At 38.4% G+C, this 26,430-nt stretch overlaps 2 protein-coding genes across 4 annotated transcripts in view; both read left to right on the top strand.

Annotated features, from left to right (window-relative positions):
* LOC105032370 (uncharacterized) overlaps nt 1-7,131 on the top strand; it is a 44,333-nt gene extending 37,202 nt beyond the window's left edge. For 2 of the 3 annotated variants that reach the window (XM_029261006.2, XM_029261008.2), the window contains 4 exons: nt 4,167-4,260; nt 4,667-4,858; nt 5,836-5,957; nt 6,612-7,131. In XM_029261006.2, the coding sequence (XP_029116839.1) occupies nt 4,167-4,260; nt 4,667-4,858; nt 5,836-5,934 (385 nt within the window). In that variant the 3' untranslated portion in view covers nt 5,935-5,957; nt 6,612-7,131. The remainder of the gene's footprint in view (nt 1-4,166; nt 4,261-4,666; nt 4,859-5,835; nt 5,958-6,611) is intronic. The other variant, XM_029261007.2, reaches the window with a different exon arrangement.
* Nucleotides 7,132-11,224: 4,093 nt separating this feature from the next.
* LOC105032369 (pre-mRNA cleavage factor Im 25 kDa subunit 2) lies at nt 11,225-26,208 on the top strand. Its single transcript, XM_010906810.4, has 7 exons — nt 11,225-11,443; nt 15,296-15,341; nt 20,772-20,865; nt 20,993-21,066; nt 24,952-25,038; nt 25,130-25,240; nt 25,829-26,208. The coding sequence occupies exons 1-7, from the start codon at nt 11,325-11,327 to the stop codon at nt 25,898-25,900; spliced, it is 603 nt and encodes a 200-aa protein (XP_010905112.1). The 5' UTR covers nt 11,225-11,324; the 3' UTR covers nt 25,901-26,208.
* The last annotated feature ends 222 nt before the right edge of the window (nt 26,209-26,430 follow it).

The raw sequence follows: 26,430 nt of genomic DNA, 5'->3' as shown, positions 1-26,430 counted from the left end.
AAAGAGGACTCTTCTCTTTCCACCGCCCCATCCTTTTTGCGCCCCACTTTTTCTCCACGCCATAATATTCTTCTGGTAATTTGGTTGGGCGTCCCATGCGTGGATAAGGTGAGAGAGTCCCAATGCAATGGGACTTTGGTTTCCTAATTTAATTTCAATCCGGTTCGAATCTAAATTGAGTCAAACTCAATTAGGAATTAAGTCCTAATCCTATTTGAATTGAAAAATTCAAATTAAATCAAATCTAATCAGATCCAATCTGATTTACTTCAGCCCATATTTGATCAAATCAAATAATTAGCAATAATTGCAATTTGATAGAGTCCCAGTCCATTGGGACTCTAGAGTTCCAGTACAGTGGGACTCTTTTCGATCCTCCTATAACTTATTAACTTTTAGCAAGTTCTTCATATAACTTTTACATATTAGTCCAATCATCAATCACATTGATAATTGGATTCTTTTGCGATTCAAAATCGCTATTCGACATTCCGATCAGTTAGTTACTCTTTATGTGTGATCCCATAAGTACTATTCTGTCTGGTATTCAGATATATTTTGATCTCCATCAAAATATCATTGAAACTCCTTTCAATGGATTGGAACAATTTCAACTCTGTCCATCAAGGGTCATCGATCATCAAGATGACATTCGACGAGTCTCACGATCTACCAGTGACACCTAGCAGTATGTAGTGGCAACCAGCAGAATAGAAGTAATAAACCACTAGGTGTAGTTACCGTGTGATTAAGTTCTTCTATCATGAGTTTCGATAAGATGGAGGTGATGAAAAATTCGTCAAATCTAATCGTCTGTCATATGCAAGATTGGCTCGATTCGAGTTCACTTGTAAATTTTTGTGAAAACTCTTTTTTAGTATTCATACTTGCTTTGGTCAAAGATTTTTTGAACTCAGTCTCGTGAATCGCATAAAAATTCTCCTTTTCTATTAAGATCGATAGATCCCATCTAGATACACATCCTATTTCTACAATAAACCTATTGCAGCCAATATATACCTCAAGACTTTATATGGTTAGGAGACTAAGTTATGGTGTAGTCAAACTACAGCAACTTCATTGTGAATAGTAGAAGCATCGCAGGTCAAAGTACCATTCATCCTATTACAGCATCGAGAATGTTACCGACGAGTGAGTAGACATCCAAATGATTTTTCGTGTTGGTCACGCTTAGCACTCTTATTCTCTAACAAGTGCCTGCACTTTCGTTCAGTGTCCCCATACTGTAGATTCGAGACTCATCTATCCATAAAGAAGTGATCCATACACCAATCTATCTGAATCAATCACCATCTTCGTGATGATTCTATGATCGGGAGCAGTTTATGAATTAACCACCAATGACACATGCCTTAAATTCTCAACTCTTGAGAATATGTGTCATTATCTTGTTAATTCATTGGACGATTCATGGACACATACACTACATGAATAGTAATTAACTATCCTAAATAATTAGATTAAGTACGAAATTATGTCCTAGAAAGAATTAATGTGTCAGCCCGATTAGCTTCTAGGACATACATCTAACAGTTCTCATTCTAATTCTATATTGTTTATCATCATTTTGTTAAGTTGCTTATTGCATTATGTTTATAACGGTCAGTATTTTTATTTTTTAACTACATTTTATAAAATTATCGATGATGATCCCCATATTTTTTTTCGTTTAGTTCTGATTTATTTTTTAATACTCTTGTTTTATATGCTTATTGATTTCTAATAATCTTTGAATATTATCTAACTATTATATACCTCGACATCCACCTAAGCACTTTTCTTTTGCCTTGCATGATCCAATCCTTTGGCTGTCCCCGTACAACACTTTTGTTTGGAAAACATACCATGCATGCTTGATATGAATTTACCTAAAAAAACCTATCTGCTTGCTTTGGATTTTTTACCAAAATAATGCTATTTTTAAAATAATTATCAAAATAATGTCCTTTCAGAAGTATTTATCAAAATATTGTCGGAGGCAAAATCGCCCTATGATAGGGCGACTTTCTGTGCTGACTCAGCACGTCCAATGTCAGGTTGGGTGGACGCGTTGAACAACAAAAATCGCTTTATGATAGGGCGACTTATAGAGTCGCCTTAAGATGGAGTCGCCCTCTCATAGAGCAACTTAACATGACTTAGCCAAAAAAAGAAAAAAACCCCAACCTCCCTCTTCCCCGATGTGAGAACCCCTCGGTCCCTGATGGCCCTTTCTCCTCTCAGCCTGCCCCCCCTCTCCCTCCTCCTTGGTGCGAGAACCCTCTCCAATCCCCGACAGCCCTCCCTCCAAGAAATTTTAAGACATTTACCAAAACTCAACTGACTAGGGAGGGTTCTCGTGCCGGGGAAGAAAAGGGAGGGGGGCAGGCCGAGAGGAGGGAGGCTGCCGGGGATTGGGGGTTTCTCGCGTCGGAGAAGAGGGAGGTTGGGTTTTTTTTTTTTGGCTAAGTCATGTTAAGTCGCTCTATGAGAGGGCGACTCAAAGCGATTCTATGAGTGACCTTATCATAAGGCAATTTTGTTGTCCAACGTATCCACCTAACCTGACGTTGGGCGTGCTGAGTCAGTACAGAAAGTCGCCCTATGATAGGGCGATTTTGCCTCGGACAGTATTTTGGTAAATACTTTTGAAAAGACATTATTTTGGTAAATTGTTTTAAAAATAACATTATTGTGGTAAAAAATCCGCTTGCTTTACTGCTTTCATTCTTCACCGCTGCCTTCGTGATGCTTACCCCAGTTAATATGATTTTTGTAGACATGTTTCTTGTCTAGGAAAGAGAAACAAGATCTAGATATTGTATTTTGAGGCTAGTATGATATAAGTTATTAGTGTATTTACACATGCAAGATCTTTCTATATGAGCGTGTGTCATGACAACTGAGCCTAAGAGGAAGTTTTTGACAAAAGTGTATAAGAATCTAAATTTTCATTTATATGCGCAGTTTAGTCCACTGCTTCTTTTCATAAACTCTTGTTTTATCTAATGTTTTCTGTAATGTTGGATGTGCTTAATTCAATTATTAGACAGTCTACAAGATAGATCGCTTACAAATGTTATGAAAAATATATATAACTTTATTTGCCAAACTTGACTTAATCTTTCCCTTTCGTAAAATCCCAACTTGTCCACATTTCTAGCACCATAATCTATAGTCAGTATCTTAGCCTGGTATCCAACTAGCTCAGTTATTAAGGGGTAACCATCCTTAAAGATTCAGTTCTGAGCAGGATGCCCCGTGGGACACCGGGACGGGGTACTATCTCATGTGTTAGGATAGGGTCCAAGGTTTTATGTCCCAGCGGGACGGAGGGCATCCTGGCCATCTCGTTCTGTTTTTGTGAAAAAATGGGATTAGGACAGGGTCGGAACTCCAAAACCCATCCACACAGGTAGAGAAGAAGAAAAAAAAAAAGGAAGGAAAGATGAAGAAAATAAAAAAAGTGAAAGGAAAGAAGAAGAATAAAAATGAAAGAAAGAAGAGAAGAAAAAGAAAGGAAGAAAGAAAAAGAAAAAAATGAAAGAAAGGAAGGGATAAGGAAAGAAAGAAAGGTAGAAGAAAAAGAAGAAAAGAAAAAAAGAAAAGAATCAGGAGAGAGAGATGGAGGATATCTATTAGGTCACATGATCGGGACTGCTGTCGGGACAGGACGGGACATTGGGGCATCCAATTCTATGGGAAAATCGGGACACCTCCATCACATAGGATTTAAAATCTTGATAGGGTCATCCCGTTAGCATTCTAGCGTTCTAATCGGGATGTCTTGGGACATCTTCTGTCCCAAATATCAGAATAGGATGGGATGGCAGTACATCCCATGCTATCGGAAAATCGGAACAGCCCTATCCCACAGGATTTAAAATTTTGACCATGCTAATGGCGTCTGTTTAGTTTTAGCCTCCAGGTTTCAACATCCTAGATTTTGCTGTTCTTTTTAATATTTTGCTCTGACTTCAGATTTTTGGTTATGGCTGTTTTGCTAAACATAGGTGGAGACAATGATAGTAGTATAGTCTTTATTAAAGGTACCACCCACCTTCCTGGAACGAGAATTAAAGAGAAAGGTTACATTGAACTTTCTTTGGCAAGTGTTATCTTGACTTCATTCTTTAGTGATCTTGACTATTTTCTCTCCCCTGCAGGTGTAGTTTTTATTTGCAACCTTGTGAAGGTTCGAATGTGCAAATCCACACACAGGGGAAATTGAGTGCTCCACGGATATTGCGGATACACAAAGTAAGTAGTCAGTTGGTTTCCTTAGTTGTTAAGCACCCATTGGCTACATTCTCATAAGATCTGTTGCCCGAGTTATTTATCCAGCTTAATTTCCTAGACCATCTTGTTTGGGAAAATTATGTCTAAAACTGGAGCATCTTAACTTTATCAATTAAGCTTCATATTTTTTAGCAATAGTTCATGGGAAATCTAAAAGGCTTTGCAATTCTCATGTTTGTTTCATGCACGCTATCAGCTTGTGATAATTCTGAATATGAGCATGTTACTTAATATGACCTTTTCTTATCCCCTTTCTATGAGAAGTCACTCTTTTTCCCGATTTTTCCAATAGGTTAATTTTTGTATGTTAACTTCCTGTGCATCTCTTAGTTTTGTTGTTGACAGGTGCCTTTTCTTTACACTGTAGGTGATAAACTATGTGATCGAAAAAATGGTTCTTGATAAACCAACTGATGCTGGTAGCTCTGATGGATCATTTGGTTTAGGATTGAGTACCGGGCAATCACAGCTTTCATCCATTGCAGATGGTTACTTGCGGTCAGGGATAAAGCCATGGCAAAAGCTAAAGCCATCTATAGAAATCTTGTGCAATAATCAGGCAAGTTCGGAGAAACTGTCCAGAATGGAATTGTAAGGTTTTGTTTTCTGTTCTAGGACTGAAAGCCATGAGTTTATTAACAGCAAACGTGAGACAAATTGGCATCTTGGGGCTTCTCTATTCTAGAATTGAATAGTGAGATTGTTTGCCACAAGCGTGATACTTATTATTTTCTTGGTTGCTAGCATTGGAAACTGGATGGATAAACTCTGGCTGAATGTGCTTATGTATCAGAATTGGTCAAATATGGACATGAACTCAAGTACCAAACTAGATTTAGATAAAGTGCCAAACTAAAATTGCTTATGTGCTTATGATAAAGTGCTTCTGCTATCAACGTTTGTAGCAATTTTGGTTTAGTCTATTCTGTGTTGATTTTTTGGCTTATCATTCATTTTCATTTCTCATCCTTGGCTTCTACTTATAATATGATTATGTTGTTAATATAGAGTTAGCATGAGTTGTCAAAAGTATTACCATATCATGGAATATATATGATTACCCATTAAGGCATTTGGAGAGCACATCAACATAGTTTGTTCTTTTAACTTTGGCATTTAGTTTGAAGTTCGTTGACAATTCATTCCCAAAAAAACTAGAATAGGAACATGCTGCAGAGTAAATATAGTATATGAAAAATGGTTACATTTTGAACTATATAGTCTCTATTGGGTTTGTAAACTGGGGTTGCCCCATTGGTCACACCTATCTTCTTAGCAACAAGAGGTTCTGGCTTTGATTCTTGGTGGTGTATCCCGAAAATCTGAACTTGGTTTATTAAGTGCGGGTTGGTAACCCTTCCTCTCTCAGAACTATGTATTGGGCTTGTAAAGGTGCATGTTTGAATTCCCTTTAAAAAAGGGTGAAGTTTTGAAAATAGTGAGCTGAAAATTGTCTTCATTCTCTATCTGTTGTTTATAGATTTTTTTTTTTTTTGCCCTTTTCATCTACTTCTAATGCAGTTCCTTGTGATGTAGGTCTTATCACCTGAAATGAGTTTGGCCACTGTCAGAACTTACATATGGAAGAAGTCTGAAGATTTGGTGCTCAATTACAGAGTGGTGCAGCCCAGATGATTATGAACATCGGTTTCTGAAAGGTTGGTGTGTTTCAAATCTGCTAACAATTTTAGAGCCAAATTGGATGTCTAACAATGTTTATCCATGGGATCTTTCCACTACAAGTGGGAAAGCATGGAGAGAATATGGGAGGCCAAAAATCCTGGAGTCTTAAATGATTTTTCAGGATTATCTTAAATCATCATATTAGGCATAATTTCGTACCCAGAAACCTGAGTTTGAGGAAAAATTGCCTCCACCAATCACTTCTCACGTCTCTTCCATCCAATTCTGTGCTTAGCAATTCTCGTCTGCACAAAAGATATTTCATGAACATGGTGATGAGATGTGCAGACATGCCCCAGATATCTGAATCATAGATGGACTTGAGTGCCATTCAGCATGGCACTGCACGATGCATATGCCAATGCCTTAATGGCACATGACACTAACACGTATTAGTTGACTGCCGATACTTGGGCATGCTGTGGTGCCAGTGTGTGCACCAACGAATGGCCTGGCTCGGCATGGCATGTGACATATCAATGCAAGGTTGGCACACCACCAGGACTTGATATTTCACTCCTTGAATCACATGGTTTTTACAGGAAGTCAACATGTTGCATCCTAACTTGTTTTCACATCTGATATTCTTGATATTTCTCTTAATGCTGTTTGTGTGGTTGCTTGTGAAGCTAGGGATGTCCAGCTACCGATGGAGAGCCTGCTTTGCTTGAATGTATCATCCCTAATATAATCATCCTTCAGCGTGCTTTCTGGTTGCAACCTAATTGATTTTTCATGTAAATGTTGGAAAGCCCTTGGATGAAGCTTATTATTCTTTTTACCGGTTACAATTGGGTTGCCATGGAAGCTTCACGCGCCTGTAACTTGTGGTTTGCAATTCTCATATTATAGTGATAGGCTTGGTTGCATGGCCTTGGCCTGTGGAAAATCTCTCAAGCCGAACAGCTCCAAAGCTTCAATCATGGAGACACTGGAGTGCCTGGAGCCAACAGGGTTATGGGTTGACGAGAGATTGTTCGAATATCTTAAAAGAGATTAGAGATGATGTCAAAAGTTACCTAGTCGTGAATGAAGGTTTGTAAACAAGCAGATGAAGTTATTCCTTTGAAATAAATAGCACTTAAATATTCCTTGTTTGGCCAAAGTTTGTAGCGTTGCAAAAGAATTTTGACGAACCTTTTTACCATCTGGAGTACTCCATTATGCTCTCTCTTGTACAAATTCAGTCTGTACATCTTGAGATACTCTCTCTTTGCATGGTTTGCCATTGGGAAGCACCACCAGTTCCCCTACCCTCGGATTGCTAGTACAGTGGGCACCATTCATCTAGTCTACCGGACTGATCTCTGTTTCATTTGCCGGTAAAGCGAATTCAAAGTTTGTCCTCTTTTTTTTTTTTTTTGATAGAAAAAGTTTGTCTTCTTTGTAATGTAGGAGTTTGTCTTCCAATAGATGTTTGACAAGAGAATATCTGTGATGACTGACCATTTGGATATGCAGCTTAATCTGTATGACTGGGGCTGGTTCATCTTCTATTACCAATTTGTGATCTAGCCAGGTTGTCTCACTAGCATTGTTAACCACTTGCATAAAATGAAAAATCTGGCCTTAGGTGGAAGCATGTTCACACTTGCCAAAGTAAAGCTTGGAGGATGCGATGGCAATTTATAAGAAATCTAACTATGATTACACGTAAGATCTGCCTTATGGACATCCATGCCCTCAAGTTGGGGACCACCTGCTTTTTGAAATATGAAGACATCTAGCCTTTTAGTTCTTGTAAATGCATTGAAACATGCCCGACAGCCCAAGTACTGACACATAGCCAGTTTACGAATTTTGACGTGTTTAAAAATGAGTGATCCACTGTGTGCTTTTTATTATTTATTTTTGTTTTTATCATTTTTTCGGTGAGGCAGACGGAGTTACGATTTCATGCATGATGAGTATGGGTTCATCCAGGCAGCGTCAAAATGCAGACTCTTCAAGTTCCTGCGTGCAATCACGAGCGGTCATCCATAAACAAGCAGAAGGGCGATGAGCATCCATCCCTTGCTTAATTGCTTATTCTTTATGCTATTTTTGCGGTTCGCTTGCACCTGGTTGACAATCGCAACAACGACACGGGGATGGAGGGAAAAGGTGGATTATGCCTAGTAATTTTCTTTGTAATATTCCTTGTCATACGGCATCAGTGAGTTTCCCTGTTTACTAATTTTTAGTCATCATTCCTCGCAGATGTACCCAGGCTTGTAGATGAGTGCTAACTTTGGGATCACTTTGCTATTAAAATTAGCATCACTTCCCTTTTTTAATTTTAAAAATATAAATATGCTTGGCATACTTAATTATTTTTAAAATATAAATGTGACAGTGATGGTGGTAGATGTGAAAGTGGCACATTGATAGTGATATCAGTGGTATGCGGCAGTAATAGTGGTGAGACGGTGATGGTGTTAATTGATGCAGCGATGTCCATGATGTTATTGGTGGTGAATAGTGGTAGTAATATGGGGGACAATAGTGTCTTAGCAGAGACAGTAACAATAGTTGTTATGGTAATTATGGTCTTGATGGAAGCAGCTTTAGGATAGTTGCGGCAGTAGTGGAATTGGTGGAGGCAATAATGACGGTGTTAGTAGCTGAAAAGTTGGTAGCTGGAAAGTTGGTATTTGATGTGGTGACAATAATAATCATGGGATTGATGGCAGCAAAGATGGTGAGGCAGTTATGATGGTAGTGGTGAAGGTGATGACGATGATGCTTAGATGATGGTATAATATAATTTTTTATTTTTGAAAATATTGAAAGAAAGAATATCTCAATTTCATTTTTTCGAGAAGTAGTAAAATTATTTTTAAAAAAATAAAATTATGCCAAATGTGTTTTCTGTCTTAGAAATATTTTTTCATCTTTAAAAATAAAAATAAGAAAGTGACGCCAAATAGACCCTTGACTTTATATTTATCTAAATAAATCTCATCATATAGCAAGGTTTAACGGCTGGTACTTTTATTAGCTGGTACAAAGATTTGAAATTTTAAAAACATTTTAACTCCATAAACAGCATGAATTTGTAATGACGAGCCTTATTCTCATCATATATATGACTTGTCATTATAACAACATAAATTAATAATTAAGACTCTAATAGTGGTCAATATTTAATTATTAATCCACTCTAGTTATAATCCAAGAGTCTTGGAGTCCTGCACGTTGAAATTTTCCAGCCCCCATGAGTGCCTTAAAAATAGGATGGCCATAAGATGGTACTTGGGCGAAGAAAAATGCAGAATCCTTTGGTGGATCACTTAACCCAACCCAATCAGCATCATCATTTCAGAAAGATCAAGTGAGCCTGGTTTCAAGCAAAACAAACTCCCATGTAATTGTATCCTCGAGCAATTGAAGGATATGCTCGACAGCCGTCAGATATTTCTCGTTTGGAGCTTGCATTAATTTGCACATCTGAATTACTACGAATATAATAGTGGACTAAGTGAAAGTGAGATGTAATGATGGTTTACAACTAGGTGTGAAAGTTATTTGAAGCTCAGCAATTCTGGTAAAACTTCTAGTGCTTCCTTAAAGATTTCTTTACTCAGGTGTCAAACGGGAGAAAATCTTTCCAACAACTTGGAAGAAACGCCATGTCATGTCATTTTTACAAGGATATGCACGCTGCAATTCTTATGCTCATTGCTGCCATATTATGGTGTTGCTGGAAGGAAAGGAATGCAAAAATCTTCATAAAAGCACTATTGCTTTCATTACACTCAAAAGGAATTTATCTTTTCAATGACTGGTCCCTCCTATGAAATCAAAAAGAGCTTGCTGATGTTGGCAAGGTCTGAGCAACGATTCGAAAGGTGCATTCAAGCTTGGACTAATCCCAGATCTTCTCAAACTGAGCTCTATGGGTGTTGGCTGTTCCTCTGGTGTTCAATCACTGTGGACTCTTCATGCCTGCTGAAAGGAATTCTATCTTGTTTAGTGTTTGATTACTTTAGTTTCTAGTCACAGTCTCTCTTTGGGTTGTTTTTATTCTAGCTTCTCTATTCGAATATTTGATTGCTTGGCTTGGTTCCTGTACAACAGCGAGGTGGCGATGGTTTCTAATCTGGGAACGCTAGCTGAACTTAGTCCTCCCTGTCCACCATTCTGATAGCATTAGTAGATGGCGAGTGTGATATAGGTTACCCTCCTCAGGAACAAAAGATCTTGGGCTAGCGTTGCTAGAGAGAACTCAAGACGGGTTACTTGGGAAGTTAAAAGACGTGGAGATGAGTTCTGCTCTGCGTTTAATTATATTATCAAGTTGGACCATGAGAAGCTTCAACACCAGAGAAAGGATTTGTGGCTTGCCTTGTTTAGGAGGATATCAAAAGATGATTATTTGGTGAAGACGTTGATGAATCCTATGTGGGAACCCCCATCTCTTCCGCTTTAGAACAGAGATTAATGTGATGGAAGTTGGTGCATCTGATCCTTGCATTGCAAGAGGTCAGGGCTTTAGTTCACCGTGATAAAAACTCTGATTTAAGGTGTCATCTTCAATCAGAGTTCAGGTTGTATCAAGGAATGATTGATCTTTTTTCACGATATTAATTATTGAATCACATTCTATATAGATCTCAAAGCATTCCAAACTTCTTCATCTATTTACATGTATAGAACTCAAAGTGGCCATTCCACGATCCACCGGGAGATTCATAGGAAAGAAGAAGAAGATACAACCCCCGTCCTTCCATCAACTTAGCTACTATTTGGATGTACCATTTCACCTCTTGTTGGAATACTGGAAAAGAGATGTCATCCTTTGGGTGGTTGCCCAATAAGGAAACAAACCATTGTAGCTTAATAACCTTTGTTGAAACGGGACTATGCAACCGCTTGTGTTTTGGTGAACCTTGATGAACCTCTAGTGGTTCGTATTGACGTTGAAGTAAAGAGGAAGTTCTAGCAGCAATTCACCTATGGACATGTACCAATCTATTATTTTTCTTGTGGTAGGATTAACCATATGGCCAAGGATTGCAAGTTTGACAAGAAGGACAGACCGGCGGCTCAGATTGAGAGCAACCTTTCTACTTTAATTGAGAATCTAATTATAGGCTAGTAATAATAGCACTGTTGCCTTTCCCAAGTTCCGGTTTTCTCCGCTTTAAGTGTGTGCAGTCAGGGACTCAACCGTCATTGTATTAAATGTGTCGGAGTCAAATAGTAATTTTACACATGACTCCACGATGCCCATTTCCGTGAACAACAGCTCAAAGCGCTTCCTTTGGACTTCTTTCCGGCGTTCCGCCGTCCGCTGAGAGAGACAGAGAGAGAGAGAGAGAGAGGGAAGGAGGGAGGGAGGGGCGAAGAGCGGGCGAAAGATGGGAGTGTTGCCGGTGGTGAACACATACCCGCTGTCGAGCTATACGTTCGGGACGAAGGAGCCGAAGATGGAGAAGGACACCTCCGTCGCCGATCGCCTCGCTCGTATGAAAGTCAAGTGGGCCCCTTTCCATTCCCTAAAACCCTAGATCGAAAGGACTCCGAAAAACCTAACTTGATTTGGTTTTCCCCTTTTTTTCTATTATTTCTTTCTAATTTGGAGAAAATGGGGACGTGAATGAATTCAGTTGCTATTTTTTTTTGTGGATTTTCAATAAAGATCGAAACGTTTGGGCTTGGAGACAGAGAATCTAGAATCAAAATCGTTTGTTTTTTGACTTCTTAAAAATGTTAATAAACGCGTTAGCCTGCGATAAGGAATTATCAGGTGTGCAATATATTGAAAAAAAAAAATTCTACAGAATGTACGTAGTGTGTTTTTCGTTCTTATGTATGGATTTGAACCTATGGATTAGTGTTGTCACATGGTGGGAATCCGTTTTAGCCAATTATACGTGGCTTGATGTGCATGTGAAAAATTAGCTGTTTGTTCATTCCATTATAGCTGTAATTTGAAAAAAAAAATGGGTGTCTCTTGAACTGTGATTGGATTATGAATTTTCTTGTTGTATTGATTTGTCTACGTGAATATGTAATTCCTTAGCCATGATATTTGTAGATGGTTCTTAGGTAGGCTTTTAAGTTTTCTGAAAGCCTACAATAAAAAATCTTGTGGGCCTTGTTTGCAATAGAGCTTGTTTTTCAGTTTTTATGAATTAAAAGAATTTTATGAATCACATAATTTATTACAAAACTCGGCAACCAGTAAGGCACGGTTGTGGTGTATCAGAAAAATAGACAATTTTTTCTGATAGTCTGAATCTCCAGCATTTGATTGCCTTTCTTCCATATCATTTGTAGAGTTATAAATTTGTCTTTGCCAACCAGGCCCTGGAATTTGACTCTTTGACTTTGTTTTTTGCTAGACTAGAATTTCCATGTAATCCAAAAGGGGTTCGTATTGCTAGAGATCTATTTCACTTTTCTCGAGCCACCATATTTTGTCTTATGTAAATGGACTATTGTAGCCCTCCAAAGAAAAAGGTTGATTTTTGTTTTTCCAATCCTTAAATTACTCTTCCTTTCCATCCATCACTTCTTTCTCTCTCTCTTTCGCTCTCTGCACCTTACCAATTTTTTTGTTATATCCTTCTATCTCCACCTACATCAAAAGACTATATTGGTTTACTTGATTTGATATAGGAAAAGAAAGCCACAAGATAAAGGAATAGGCAACCACCAAATGTTATGATTGGTTGTGGTCACCCTCCAAAGGGTTGTGCAAACAGGATGGAGGAAAAAGGTGGTATGCTTATCACTCTCGGTGGTATAATTGGCATAGAGGTAGCATTCGATAGCCTTGAATCGAAGCCATGCATCCTTGCCGAGGAGGTGGGAGAAGTATAAGGAGTGGATAACATGGTAGTGGCAGCATTAGAAGGAGGAATCGAAGAAATGGTGCTTGGTGGCAGAGTAGCAGTTGCTATATGGGGACATGGTGGTTGAGCGAGGGCATTTGATGGTGCAAGAGGTCCGTTGGAGGGGATACCTTGGAAGGAGTTGCCGGTGTGGGAGGCAGGGCAGGAAATGGGATGAGTCAACTGTTGGGCCTTGTAGAGGTGAATGATGGGGGACGATGGGCTGGAATTAAGGTAGGGCGACGACAATGAAATCTAATATATACTGGGTTGAGTGGTAGAAGTCTTTGGTGGGGAGCCATAATAGTTGTTGATGATGATGGTGGGCCATTGAGCGGAAAGGCTTGAGGAGCTGGTCAAAAAGGAAGTGATGGAAGAGGTGGAGCCTTGGCAGGAGGAAGCCCCACGACGTTTGGATGAACGAGACAACTACCAACGAGAGAGGGGAACTGATTTCAAAGTGATGGATGGGGAAAGTAATGGTAGTTTAATCTTTTCTTTGAAAAACATATTATAAGTTTAGAAGAATACCTATGAGGGCCCTCTAGCTCTATATAGTAGTCAGTTAATATAATAAATTTTATTGCTCTTACTTGAGCAAAGGACCTGGAGCAAAATCATTGCCCTTTCCTCTAATTTTAAGAGGATGATGCCTCTTAATGCTATTCTCCTAGCATCATAGGGCTTCATGGTCTCATATTTTCTTTGACTTTGTAGAATCCTTTCCTTAGTCCAGTACTTAAAATTGCTCTCATTCTCCTCCCATGTTGTGATACAATAGCTTATACTTCTATTGCTGTTATCTAAATGTGTTACTGTTATCTACTGTTTGATATTGAGCTATGCAATGCTAAACTTATTATTTGCTATGCTTGGCACCTGTGATCCTTAAAACCTGTAATCTGTGGAGAAAAAAGAAAAAAAATCTCTTTAAGTTTTTCACTAGCTGGCCTTGTTAATCTTGCACTCATTCAAGTTAGAATATATGGTTGCGTTGTTGAGATCTTTAACTAAAGAGGCCTAGAATTGCCTTATAATTATAATGAGTTTTGCTGTGTAGCTTAGCAGGCACTTAAGCCTTTATAGTATCTGACTTTTGATTGAATGTTGTTCCCTCTTCCTCTAAAGTTTTTTTTTTTTTTTTTTTAATTGTTACCCAAAAAAAAAGTAAAATTAGGAATTTCATATTTAAATGAAGTAGATGCATGTTTGTTGGCATCCCTTGCTTCCCGATTTCCAAAAATCCAAAATTAATGTGATGAAGGGGGAAGTTACATTGGAATAAGGGCTTTCATATGGGAATTGGAACCATGTAGTAGCTGCTTATATTTGATGATATCAAGTGTGTTTACACCTTCCTCCGTTGCTTCGCTTTAGCTTATGCTGATATGCATTATTGTTTTTCATTATAGTCTTATGACGCTAGTATTAACTTTTTTTTTCTTTCTTTCTTTTTTTCCTTTTTTACACAACGTTTTAAATAGTTTGGGATGGGGGCCTTCCCAGTTTTCCATGGAATGGGATGCCTCATGTACCAACACTGTGGAGGTTGATGTCTCATCCTATTCTAGTCCATTTCCTGATGCATCCTATCTCGACACTTGTGATTGTGGGATGCCATGCTTTTCCATTGGCATATAGAACATTGTTTTTATTAGTCTTTCTTGAGCATATTCAGACTCGCCCAATTTTGTTTCCTGTTAACTCTCTGATTTTTTTCTATGCTTTTGTGTTTCTGTGTTACAACCATATCAGTATGTGTCGATCTGTTGTTTAGAACAGCATATGCATACATAAGATGCTGTTAGTTGTGTCATGTAGTAGGTTAAATTTTTCAAATTCTGTTAATTGCCTAAGCTTGTAGGTTAACAATGACATCTTTTAAATGCTTGTTCTTGTAGGATTGTTATGTAAAACATATTGCATATTCTTAAGTGTGGCGGTTGACGAAGCTGGAGAGATGCCATGGCTAAATAATAGAGCTCATGGCCCCATCATGTCGTTTTCATTTATTGACAAAAAATAACTTGTTGCTTATTTAGACAACAAAATTGGTGATTTTTCTTTTGGTATTTGTTGAAACTAATAATTTGGGATGCAGAATTGAGCTCAAAGAGTATAGGATATTGAGAAGTTGAGACTCTTTGGAAGCTAGTTGTTTGCTTGCAGCTAGTAATTGAAGATGACTAAGGCATAGAATTTTTATAGAACTCGTGAACTTCTAATCAAAGTAGATTTTTTTGATAAAATAAAATTCTGTGCTTATTGAATAATTTAAGTACCCAATATATGGCCATAGTACATTAAATATGATTTTTCTGGTCCAGACACTCCTTTACTGAGATAGGTTTCTTTTTTATTTACCCAAATGTTGTAGAAGTTGATGTTGGCTGAAACCTCATATTGTTGACAAGACAATTTGGATATGGGAAGGATTAAGAATGTTGCTTCTATGTGGTTGACATTTGATTCCTCTTTGTTTTGGATGGCAGTTACATGAAAGAAGGTATGCGTACAAGTGTGGAAGCAATTTTGCTGGTAAATATCCTATATCTAGTCAAATTCTTGGTTAATGCAATTTCCTTTTTGACTATTATAATATCCTAGTTCTCGAAGCTCATTTGGTGTTGTCTTTTTTGTCAACCATGTTAATTATTAGTTGAAATATTAAAGATGTAAGCTGCTTGCCTAGAAGATATGATATGTAGATACAAAGAAAGATAAATATATTGATATATATTATATGATTACAAAAATTGTTGCCTTTGTCTAGTGGAGTCAAGGTGGTATCCAGTTTGGGCCATATTGAGCCATATTGGGGCAGACCAGCATGGTTCCACCCCTTAGTTCGAGAAACCAACGAGGGAGGGGGAGAGGGAGAAAAAAAAGGAGGAGGGGGGGGGGTGGCGAGAGAGAGAGAGAGGCTTCCAACTCCCCTATTTCGAATGAAGCAAGGGTCGGAGACCCCTTTTTAATTTTTGAAGACTTAAGTGAAGCCAACATGGCTTGCCGACTTCACTTAAGTCTTCGAAAAATGAAAAAAGGCTCTTGGCGCCTGTTTCATTCAAAATAGTGGAGTTGGAGGACTTCGTCCACCTCTCTCCCCCCTTCCCTCCCTCTCCCTCTCTCTAAACATAGCATGGGTGGAGTCCTTGTTACACAGTGTCAGAGGAGAGGGGTCTCTAAAGCCCTCTCTTTCTCTCCCTCTCTCTCTCGCTCCCTCCCTTCCTCTCCCATGCCCTCCTCTCTCTCTTTTTCCCTCTTTCCTTCTCCTTCTCTGGTTTTCGTTCATCGGTACATGCTAGAACGCCATGGCACAATATCATACCGTACCATACTGCTGGCCTACCAGCATGGGTGCCGGTTCCGGTGCTACAGAGCTTGAGAAATGAGAAACAATTAAGTGCTTTGAAGTTTGTTTTGCATTGAGGTATATAACATGTCTATGAGATGAATAACATGCTTAGATATTGAGAGATTTTTGTGTAATATGTTTAGTGTTGCAAGAGAAACAATTCCATCAATGTTGTCAACTTATTATGTTTATAAATCTAATGACTATTGATAGTTAATTCGAAATGGTAGTTACTAGTTAAGTTTGAAGGAGAGGCTTGCATGCAAGTCAAGAGAGCTGCTTAAGAAACATGCTGGATTTTTGAATCGGAAAGGTAAGAATTTCATTATGGTGTAGCTCACCTGTCTAGAGATGCGCTTTGCTTAAGCAACTGCATGAATGGCCCATGTTGCATCTATTTTTAAACATTGTATAAGACTAAATACAAGGCATGCAAAACGTAAACTGGTCTCTTTTGTTACTGTACTTTAAATTTTATTTATGCTTAAAAACATTATGGCAGAATTTTGTCGCAGATTCTTTTAGTGCCAAAGTAACCATCCATAGCAAGAAATGAATCATGCATAAGTTTCTATTCACAAGTGTGGATTGGTTAATTGTTCTTTGGTTTGTTTGTACATGGTTGAGCATAAGCAACTTGTTGTCTTTTTTTTTTTTTTCTGCTTTTTGGGAAGGAAAAAGGAGGGCCAAAGTCCACTATTTATTAAAGAATAAAAAGAATACAACAAACCCCATGGGGAGGTAGAAAAGTATCACCACGTTACACCTCTAATAGCTGAATAACCCTCTCAAAGCTTAGTAGGTTCTTAGAGTTACAGCAGTTCTTCCATTCATTGGCTAAGCTGATAATACTCTTCAAAAATTTGGGAAGGTGATTCTTTGATGCTTTCTGCTCAAGCAAATGCTGCTATTTCTCCCTCTGCACGCACCAACAAGTAGCCAGAACCAGTTGATCCCAACCAAGTGCAATAGGGTTAGGCAGTTGGAACTCTTCTTCTCCACTCAGTCCATAATTAGAGGAGGGATGGAGCATGACCTTGGACCCCAAGTTTGAGTTTCAGCAATCTTGTAACAATCCTACAGTCCAGAAGATGATGTCCCACAAGTTTTCTCAGGATAGTCACAGAAAAAACCACTTGGGATAACTCATCCTTTTCTGGCCATAATTTCTTATTTTCCTTAGCATGGATTTTGTTTTTGATTATAGCCAGGAGAAGCTTTTAATCTTTTCTGGAGTTTCTGCTTTCCAATAAGAAACGCACTTAAGCTACTTTCTATGTGCTTCAACCATTGCACAATGTCTGTTTGTCTTGATAAGTTTTTCTTTTGACAAGTCATAAGCTAATTTTGTGCACTGTCGCACTGAAGGATTCATGTCATAGCCATTGACCAACTAGAAACCTGGGTTGAGTTTCTCTCTCAACAGTATCAGGAATTCAAAATCATGTCAATCTTTTTGGTTCCATTCTCAGTAATTACTCAAATCATTTACCTACAAAGTTAAAATCTTGTGATTCTACAATTTTCTTTCATGCTATTAAGAAAAAAAAATTGGAGCAGTTATCAAGGCTTTGGTGTTACATGAGTTGGGTAGGCTTAGATTTCATCCATTTCTGACAAGGTTTGCACCCACCAGCAACTTGACCAATCCCAGAGATATGCATGATACTTGACTTAAGAAATCTTCTGGTACATGCTCTGCAGTTTCTTGGGATCAATATCTTAAGATCTAAATATAGAGGCCAAGGTTTGCTGATTCGGAACCAAACCCCATGCCGGCCAGACGGCGGTATAGGTCGGTATGCCCCCGTATCGGATCATATGGGGTCCGAACTGATACAAAAATGAAAGCGAGGGAAGGGAGAACCGGAGAGGAAAAGATTGGGGGGGGGGAGGGAGGGAAGGAAAGGAAGGCTGGTAGAGACACCGGCAATGGCCACTAGTGGGTCGTGGAGGCTCTCAGAGGGTCATTGAGGCCTTCGGGGCTCTGTCCTCCGAGAGAGGAAAATAGAGAGAGGGGGGGAGGGAGTGAAATGGACAGAGGGGAAGGCGGTGGGGAGGCCATTAGAGGGTTGCCAAGAGGATTGCTGACTTCATTGTACATCACACAAAAGAAAAAAAAATTGCCATGAAATAGGGGCGGGTTGCTCTTGTTTCGACCTCATAGATACCATGGAGTCGATTTCGATCGTTTGGGGGCCTCAGTGGCCTCCCCACTGCCTTCCCCTCTATCCATTTTCCTCCTTCCCCTCTCTTTATCTCTCTTTATTCTCTCTTGGAGGAGGGCAAAGTTCTGGAGGCCTCGGCGGTCCTCCGGTAACCTCGGTGGGCCACCACCAGCTTTTTCCTCTCCTTCCCTTCCCCCTCTCTCTCTTCCTCTCTTTCCTTCTCCCTCGATTACTTTTCGCCAGTGTTCCGAATCGACCGTCTAAACCATACCGATAGGTTGCCGGTACAGTTTGGCATGCCCCAAATCATTCAATTCGAGATGGTTTGTGAATAATGATAGAGGGCCAGAGGCAGTTTGAAATTTAATTTGACTATCTTTGATTCATTGTGCTTTGATTTTAAAATGATTTTAAACCTAATCTACTGTTAAACGTTCAGTATTTATCAACAACATTAACTAATAGGCTGTTAGCACCACTAACATGTGACATTTTGGAAATGTTATTGTTTGGGATGATTTGGTAACCAGATTCATGAAATCCAACTGCTGTGATGATATAGATGGTTTGGATTTATATCTAATCTTCGTATATACGAAACTAATCATCCAATGGTCATTAGGATCTTTCTAATGAATAAATGGCTTGAATTCAATAGCTTTATTTATTTTAATAGATGAAACATATAACCCGTTGACTTAAAAAAAATCCCTATATTGATGGATGAAGGAGGCAGAGTCATTAGGATCTTTCTAACGAATAGATGGCGTGAATTCAATAGCTTTATTTATTTTAATAGATGAAACATATAACCCGTTGACTTAAAAAAAATCCCTATATTGATGGATGAAGGAGGCACATTAGGCCATATTACCATTAACTGACAAAAGGAACTTATGATTTGATGGGTCTGAAAGCCTTATGGGTCAATGGATGGACTAGATAAATTTGTGTGATCCATCTATTTAAAATAACTTATGAAAACCATGCGGATCAATCAATGGATCAGATTAAGTTGTTTGGTTTATTTAACTAAATTCATGACTCAATGACTCTAAAAGCTCTTAATCAATGGACCAGATCAAGTCATTTGGTTTATTTAACTAAAGCCATTGACGATCTAATGGTTCTAAAAGCCTTGCAGATCAATCAATGGACCACATAAAGCTGTTTGGTTCATTTAATTGGTAACCTATGATCAAATAGCTCTAAAAGCCCTGCGGGATCAATCAATGGAACAATGCGGTTCTACAAGCCCTGTGGATTAATTAATGGACCAATTTATTTATCTGGTTTATTTATTGGATGAAACTTATCATCCTACATTTACTGAAGGCTTTACTTATGATCCAATTGATTTTGTTGAATCAATAGCATGAATCTTGTAATCTAAAGGCTATAACAAGTTCACTTACAATATGATGGTTTAGAAACCATATTTACAATCTAATGGAAGCAACTTATGATCTCACAGTTGTATAAGCAACACTTGGAATCTAATGGCTCTTGCTGTGTTATGATCCTAAATTCTCAAGCAGGTTCTTACAGCTTTTAGTGGTTTGAAAAACTATGAAATTGTTCTTCAAAAATGGGAGTAACTACTTATCCAAAGAGATTAAAAGAAGCTTTCTTGTAATTGGTAAATTCTCAAGCAGGTTTTACAGATAGTTTTTAGAAAAACTACGAAATTGTTCTTCAAAGATGGGAGTAACCGCTCATCCAAAGAGATTGAAAGAAGCTTTCTTGTAATTGGTTGGCAAGGAGGGGAGCAAACTATGAAATAAGCGGTTGCCAAGTGGTTATCAATAAATCTTTTTTAAATATTCTCTTAGAGAATATGAAAGATTGTTTTCTCTCATCCTCTCTTTTGACATCTTATTTTCACACTTACAAGTGAGATGCCACCCACTGAGCATGCCAGCATCTGTGGGATCACAAATCTATTGCTTGGTTAATCTTAGGAACGTATGGTACACAAATAGCTTCAGGTGTCATGATCCCATAGATATTCATAAATCTTATATATCTAGTATAATATTTTTCCTGTTTCCTTACCTATGCTTGGAACTTTATTGCTTTGGCAGATGGCTTACCAAGGGTCCACCCTTTGTTGTCTTGCTTGCTTACCTTTTGCCATATCTTCTGCTCTTTAATAAATTCATTATTGTTAAAAAAAAGGCAAAAATGAAGGAGCTGATTTGACTTGGTTAATTCCTCATAGCAGTTTCTGTTCCAATGTGTGTTTATTTTTTGTTTATTTTTGTTTTTTATAGATGACTACCAGAATGGTTTCCTTGAGTGTGTTGTTATTAACTTGAGCAAGCCCCATGCTCATTAGAATATCTCCTGATACTTGTGCCAGATATGTCCCTTACTTTTTTTTTTTTTTTTGGTAATGAGATATAATCCTAGTGTTTAGGTTTAACAAATTGGCTTGATTTGCAGGTGCAGGAGCACAATCATCCTCATATATTGTTACTGCAAATTGGGAATACATTTTGTAAACTCCCTGGTGGACGTCTGAAGCCGGGAGAGAATGGTGGGATGTTGTGTTTATACTGCAATTTGAACCACTTGAGCTTTCTTGAGTGATACATGTAAGCTGTACCTATGTCAACTTTTTCAATGAATTCGTGACATTGGCTTCATATGACTGATATTTGCAGAAATTGAGGGCTTGAAACGAAAGTTGTCTAGTAAGCTTGCTGCTAACTCACCATCCCATCAGCCAAATTGGCAGGTGCGCTTTTATTAAAATGTACCTTGATACCTTTGATTTATTGGAACTAAAAAGGAATGAGGTTTGAAGGTGACAACTGCTAGCGTATCAGTGTATCAGCTAATCACTCCTTGCCCTGGCTAATTATCTCATCTATCAGTCAGCTGACATCATAGAATACCAGGGAGTAAAAAACTGTGAGGCTTGCGTATGATTGTATAATAATCCTGTAAGTCTGCTAGTTTCCCTGCACCTTCATGCTAATGGTTACAGGTTTGTGCTGTACCATATTGTGTCACCTACAATTGTGACCTGTGTTTTCCATCTGTTACTCTCCTCCCTATGCTTAGATGTTTCCACTTTGCACCTGGAATTCAAGTCGTTTCCCCTTTTCCTACATCACTGTATGCCACTAAAACCTGCTGGGCGAGTTTGGCTAGGCAAACAACATTTAATATATGCTCTGGCTGCCTTTCCTGATTGTCTCAAGAGTTAGCTATGTATATATTTATTTCAAACGAGGATGGGTTCTGTATCTAGGGCACCATCATTACATCTTCTTGGTATTACCATCTAAGTTATAGGACTGTTGCTTCTTTATGAGCTGATTTGTGTCATGTATATTGGTTAAAACTTAAGAGTGGAAGCAGTTTAGGGATAGAACACGGATGGTTTTCTCACAGAAAAGGAAAAAAATTATTCTCTAAGTACCTTTGCTAAAAAAAGGAAGAAAGAGAAGTTAGGTGGAGCATAAGATACATGTAGCCATGGTTTCTTAGATGCGAACCTAGTTGTTATCAAGGATATTATGATATGCAAAATCTTGAGGCGGCATTTAGTTGCAGGATAAGGACATGAGAACATGTTATTTCATTATCCTAGCAAATACCATTGTTTAAAGGGGGATAGACTTGTTTGGTCCATGTCCAAAAAAAAGTGAGTGAGATATCTGTGGAGACTTTATTTCACCCAATGGGTAAAATAAAGTTAACTCGTTGGATCTTTCTTCCTCCTGCTATTAACCACTTCTTTTTCACTTTATGCCATTAATCCTCCAACGTCACTCTCTCCTGCTATTAACCACTTCTTTTTCACTTTATCCCATTAATCCTCCCATGTCTTTCTCTTTCCTGCTATTAACCACTTCTTTTTCACTTTATCCCATTAGTCCTCCAATGTTATCTAGATACCAGTTTTTGCTAACCCAAGAGTAAAGGAATCTTGAATGGTTTAAGGAATATAATGTGAGCTAACTTTGAGTTTGCCATCTTGTGACAGAATGCAGCATTAGCAGCTATAACATCTACATAAATAGGTATCGGGTTTGAAGTGAAGGATTGTGAGAAGAGTTGGTAGGATGACTACTTAGATATGACAAGAAAATGTATAGAAATGATCAATAATAAATGTTCAAGTGATTACTACACATGCCCCACCTTTTCTAGGTGCCCAGCAATTGACAATAGAAGGTACATGGAGCAAAGACCCTCCATCCCATAACCCTTGTAAACATGGGGCTCTGGTCCTTTGGTCTATTGGGTCTCTTACTTTGCCAGCTTACATCTTTTTACTTTGTCAATCTGACTAATACTACTACACTCATATTCCTATGAGGCATATTTTTTTTCCTCTTGCTCAGGGTATTGAGGGTTAAATGCCCTTAGCAAGAATTGCACCTGCAAGTGACAATTGATATTCCTTGAACACTAGATCAGAAAAGTGCAAGGTTTGCCAAGCCCTCATGGACTAGATGTTTCAGGGCATATCACACTGAATCAGCTACAAACTTGCATTGCTCCGGTACTTGAAATGGGAAGGAACTGGTTAGGACTGGTCCAAACTTGGTCAAATCGACCAATTTTGCCTGGTTTCAAGTGATTTTGACTCAGTTTGTGCAGCCGAGCCAACCCCTCCACATGAAAGGAAGGATTGGGGCATCAGGTGACCCCATCCTACTGTTTGACTCTTGTCCCCTCGAAACTCTAGTCCCCCTATTTGCCACCTTTGCTCTGACATCACCACCTCTAGCATCAAGTGCCACCACTTCCTCATCGATGCATCAATGCCTCTCATTAACAACTGCCTCCTCAGCTTTGACGTTGTCATCATCAAGCACCCATATGCTCTCGGCCTTAACCTTGTCGCTCTTCTTGATGCTGTTCCAATCTCATGTCACAGTCATTTCAATGGACTATGTGTCAATTTTGTACAGTAAGGTACCATACTGACCCAGTTCCTGGTCGGTACTTTACCTGGTAATGGTTCCGGTCCTGGGTACCTTGGAATAGTGGTTCAAGATCTTTATTTCCACAAGCTGAAGATGAACACTTCAAATGCTTTCTACTGGTCCAAACCCATAAATTTTGAATTTAATTTTGGCAAAAGGCATCCATCATATCAAGAAATGAAGAGATGACCAATATATGATTCCAACTGCCTGTATGTACATTAGATGCAGCCTCATAGATGGAATACAGCTGAAACATTAGATAATAATTGGTTTCTCAAACTTCAATTCAATGCTCTTCTCTTTTTTCTCCTTTTAGGATATAATTTGAAGCCTTGACGAGTATAGCCCTTGCATTCAAGCATATTGTTTTTTATTAGATTTAATTTTGCAAATTAAGTTTTTGAATAACAAGAGTACTTTTTTTTTTTCTCTCTCCAGTTTTTGGTAAATAACAAACTTTTTTGTGGTTACAATAGTTCTAATTTTCTTAAAAACAAGTAATAGGGAAAACACTCTTGGTGGTAGTAGTGATGGAAGCTGTGATGGCAACTACAATGGTTTTTGACAGTGGCTGCATTGCTAATGGTGATGGTGGGATGGCAGCAATAATTGTTGTGGTGGCAATGATGGTGGTGAAGATGCACATGGTGCTTCTGGTGATGATGGCAGTGATGGTGATGGTGGTGTCTGACTGTAATGGTGTCATGCTGCTGGAGATGTTAGGAGTGATAAAGTCGGCGGTGGTGCATGGTCAGGGCAGTGATTAAGGTGGTGGTAGCTCAGCAATTTCAAAATATTATAATAAAAAAAGGTTTGGAGAACAAATTTTCAACTGTTGAATTTTGTTTAGATGACGAAAACTTTTTTGTGAAAATAAAGAGAATTAGATACGCCAAACATACCCTAGTTTTGTACAGTTTAAATGTCTTATAGTTATATCAACAATCATGTATGACTACGTTGATTGTTTAAACCTCATCATTGCATGTCTTTTTTTAACCCAAAATCATGCTTCCTGTGTGTCACATTTTTTGACCTTTATTAATATTTAGAAGAAATCGGGGGAAAAAAAATCCTGTTTTGCAATCTTATTCATGACCTGATCCTATCCAAGCCCCTCTACAATTTGTGATATGAACCTGGTCTTGAGGACGATATGCTCAAGTGCTTCTGTTGGTTAATGCTTCTTGAAAGCAAATTCAGATTTTTGTGTCTTCATATTACTGTAGACTTCTTTCCGGTGTTGATAGTGAAAGGGTTGTGGGTCAGTTGTTCTGTAATTCCATGAATTACTTGCAATGCTCTTTCTTGGTTGTTCATGTTAAGAGGGTTACCTTTCTTCTCTTGCTGTTATTATAACGTGCTGGGCCTGTATTGTTCAGCTGTGTGGAGCTGCAGATTGGCCTTAAGTATTTTCCGCTTACGAAGGTCATCTCTTTGAGGAGTTACTGTGTTCAAATTGGTGCAGTAGTGCCACATTCCATCTCTTTGTATTGTCCCTTCCAAAGAAACATTATGGTGGTTGCCTCCCAACCTTCTGTTTTTGTCACAGTAAAAAAAAATAGACACCCTTCTAGTTTGGTTGAGATGCTGTGGAGATATGGCATACAGTGCGTAAACTGAAGATCATTATTGATGGGTATCTTAATTTGCAACAATTTTTTTGCCACTTGCAGGTTGGAGAGTGTGTTGCTGTCTGGTGGAGGCCAAACTTTGAAACAGTAATGTACCCATACTGTCCTCCCCACATCACCAAGCCAAAGGTAAACTTAATTTGGAGCATAAAGACCCTACATTTGCTTTCAATAATTGTGGTTAACTATTCCTAAATTGGAATTTATTTTCTATCGTCAGGAGTGTAAGAAGCTCTTCCTTGTTCACTTGTCCGAAAGGGAATACTTTGCTGTACCCAAAAACTTGAAATTGCTTGCTGTTCCATTGTTTGAGCTCTATGACAATGTTCAGGTATCATTCATTTTCTTTCCTCTAGCACAACTTACATTTAGTGAAATCTATTCTTCTTTCATAAGGCTTGTTTTTCCTGGTATTTTTTTCAGTAAGGCTTGCTCTATGATGGGTAGTGGGGTTTTTCAACTCCCTCCTAAAACGAATGCAGTTTGTTGCATCCTTTTCACATGCAGTCTCTGCAACTACTTTGAGAATACTAAAATAGTCAACCTTGAATGAGATTGGTGGAAGGCCCAGCTTGCATGTTGTGCATTTACTTGTCTCTGTACTCTGGGTTTTTAACTTTAGTTTTGATACATCATTATAAGGGGGCCTTATCTGTTAGTAGCCTTTGTTTTCTCTCTCTCTCTCTCTCTCTCTCTCTCTCTCTCTCTTTTTCTTTCTTTTTTTTTTTTAAATCTTAAATCTAAAGCTACATGATGTTTGGTCGGTTGGGAAGCTAGAACGCTACTGCAGTCATTATCACATAGTTATAAATTAGTTTGTTATATACCTTTTTTTGTCTTTTAGTCATCAGAACTTATCTTAGAATGCTAAAAGCTCTGGTATTGTGCATTTTAACATACTTCTAAAACATGGATGCAGAGATATGGGCCTGTTATTTCCACAATTCCACAACAATTGTCTAGGTTCCAGTTCAACATGGTTAATGCCTGAAACTGGGGACAGTGAAGAGGAAATTTTGCAAGGATATTTGATAAATATATCAAAGTTTGACTGTCAGGATGATGCAAATACCGGAGCTTCTCAAACAAGTGTAGTGTTTGCTTGGTATTGTATGTTGTATTCACCTACAATTGCAGATTTATTTCTAGTTGGTTCATACCTCTTGTTTATCCTCCACATTCCATGTATTGGAAGGTTGCTTATTTAGTGAACAAAATTCGCATGATGGTTGCCTAAGAAGGCTTGCATTTGTGATGGTGTTTGTAAGAACCATTAAGTGCGAATCATTGACTTCTTTACCATTGGTTCGCTGCTCCTTGTTGAGCTATAATCAAGGTTTTAAATATCATGGGATAGAATTGTCCCGCTTTTCTTTTGGAATGGGATATATTATCATTCTGCCTCGTCTTGACACTTGGGATAGAGAATATTTTAGGGTATACTGATTGAGATGTTGGGATGATGATGAAATAGTTTTGTCTGATATGTGATGGTATCTTATCTCGGTATCTCGTAAGATG

Source organism: Elaeis guineensis, chromosome 4 (assembly GCF_000442705.2).
Source record: "Elaeis guineensis isolate ETL-2024a chromosome 4, EG11, whole genome shotgun sequence".
NCBI classification, from domain to species: domain Eukaryota; kingdom Viridiplantae; phylum Streptophyta; class Magnoliopsida; order Arecales; family Arecaceae; genus Elaeis; species Elaeis guineensis.
Note: the sequence above shows the minus strand (reverse complement) of the source record. Positions and strands in the feature narration are given on the sequence as shown.

Excerpts from the sequence above, each read along its gene's own strand:
- LOC105032369 (XM_010906810.4), top strand. The coding sequence starts at position 11,325 with ATGGGAGTGTTGCCGGTGGTGAACACATACCCGCTGTCGAGCTATACG. Across the intron at positions 20,866-20,992 it reads TCTGAAGCCGGGAGAGAATG|AAATTGAGGGCTTGAAACGA; the intron begins GTGGGATGTTGT and ends TGATATTTGCAG. Across the intron at positions 25,039-25,129 it reads CCCACATCACCAAGCCAAAG|GAGTGTAAGAAGCTCTTCCT; the intron begins GTAAACTTAATT and ends TTCTATCGTCAG.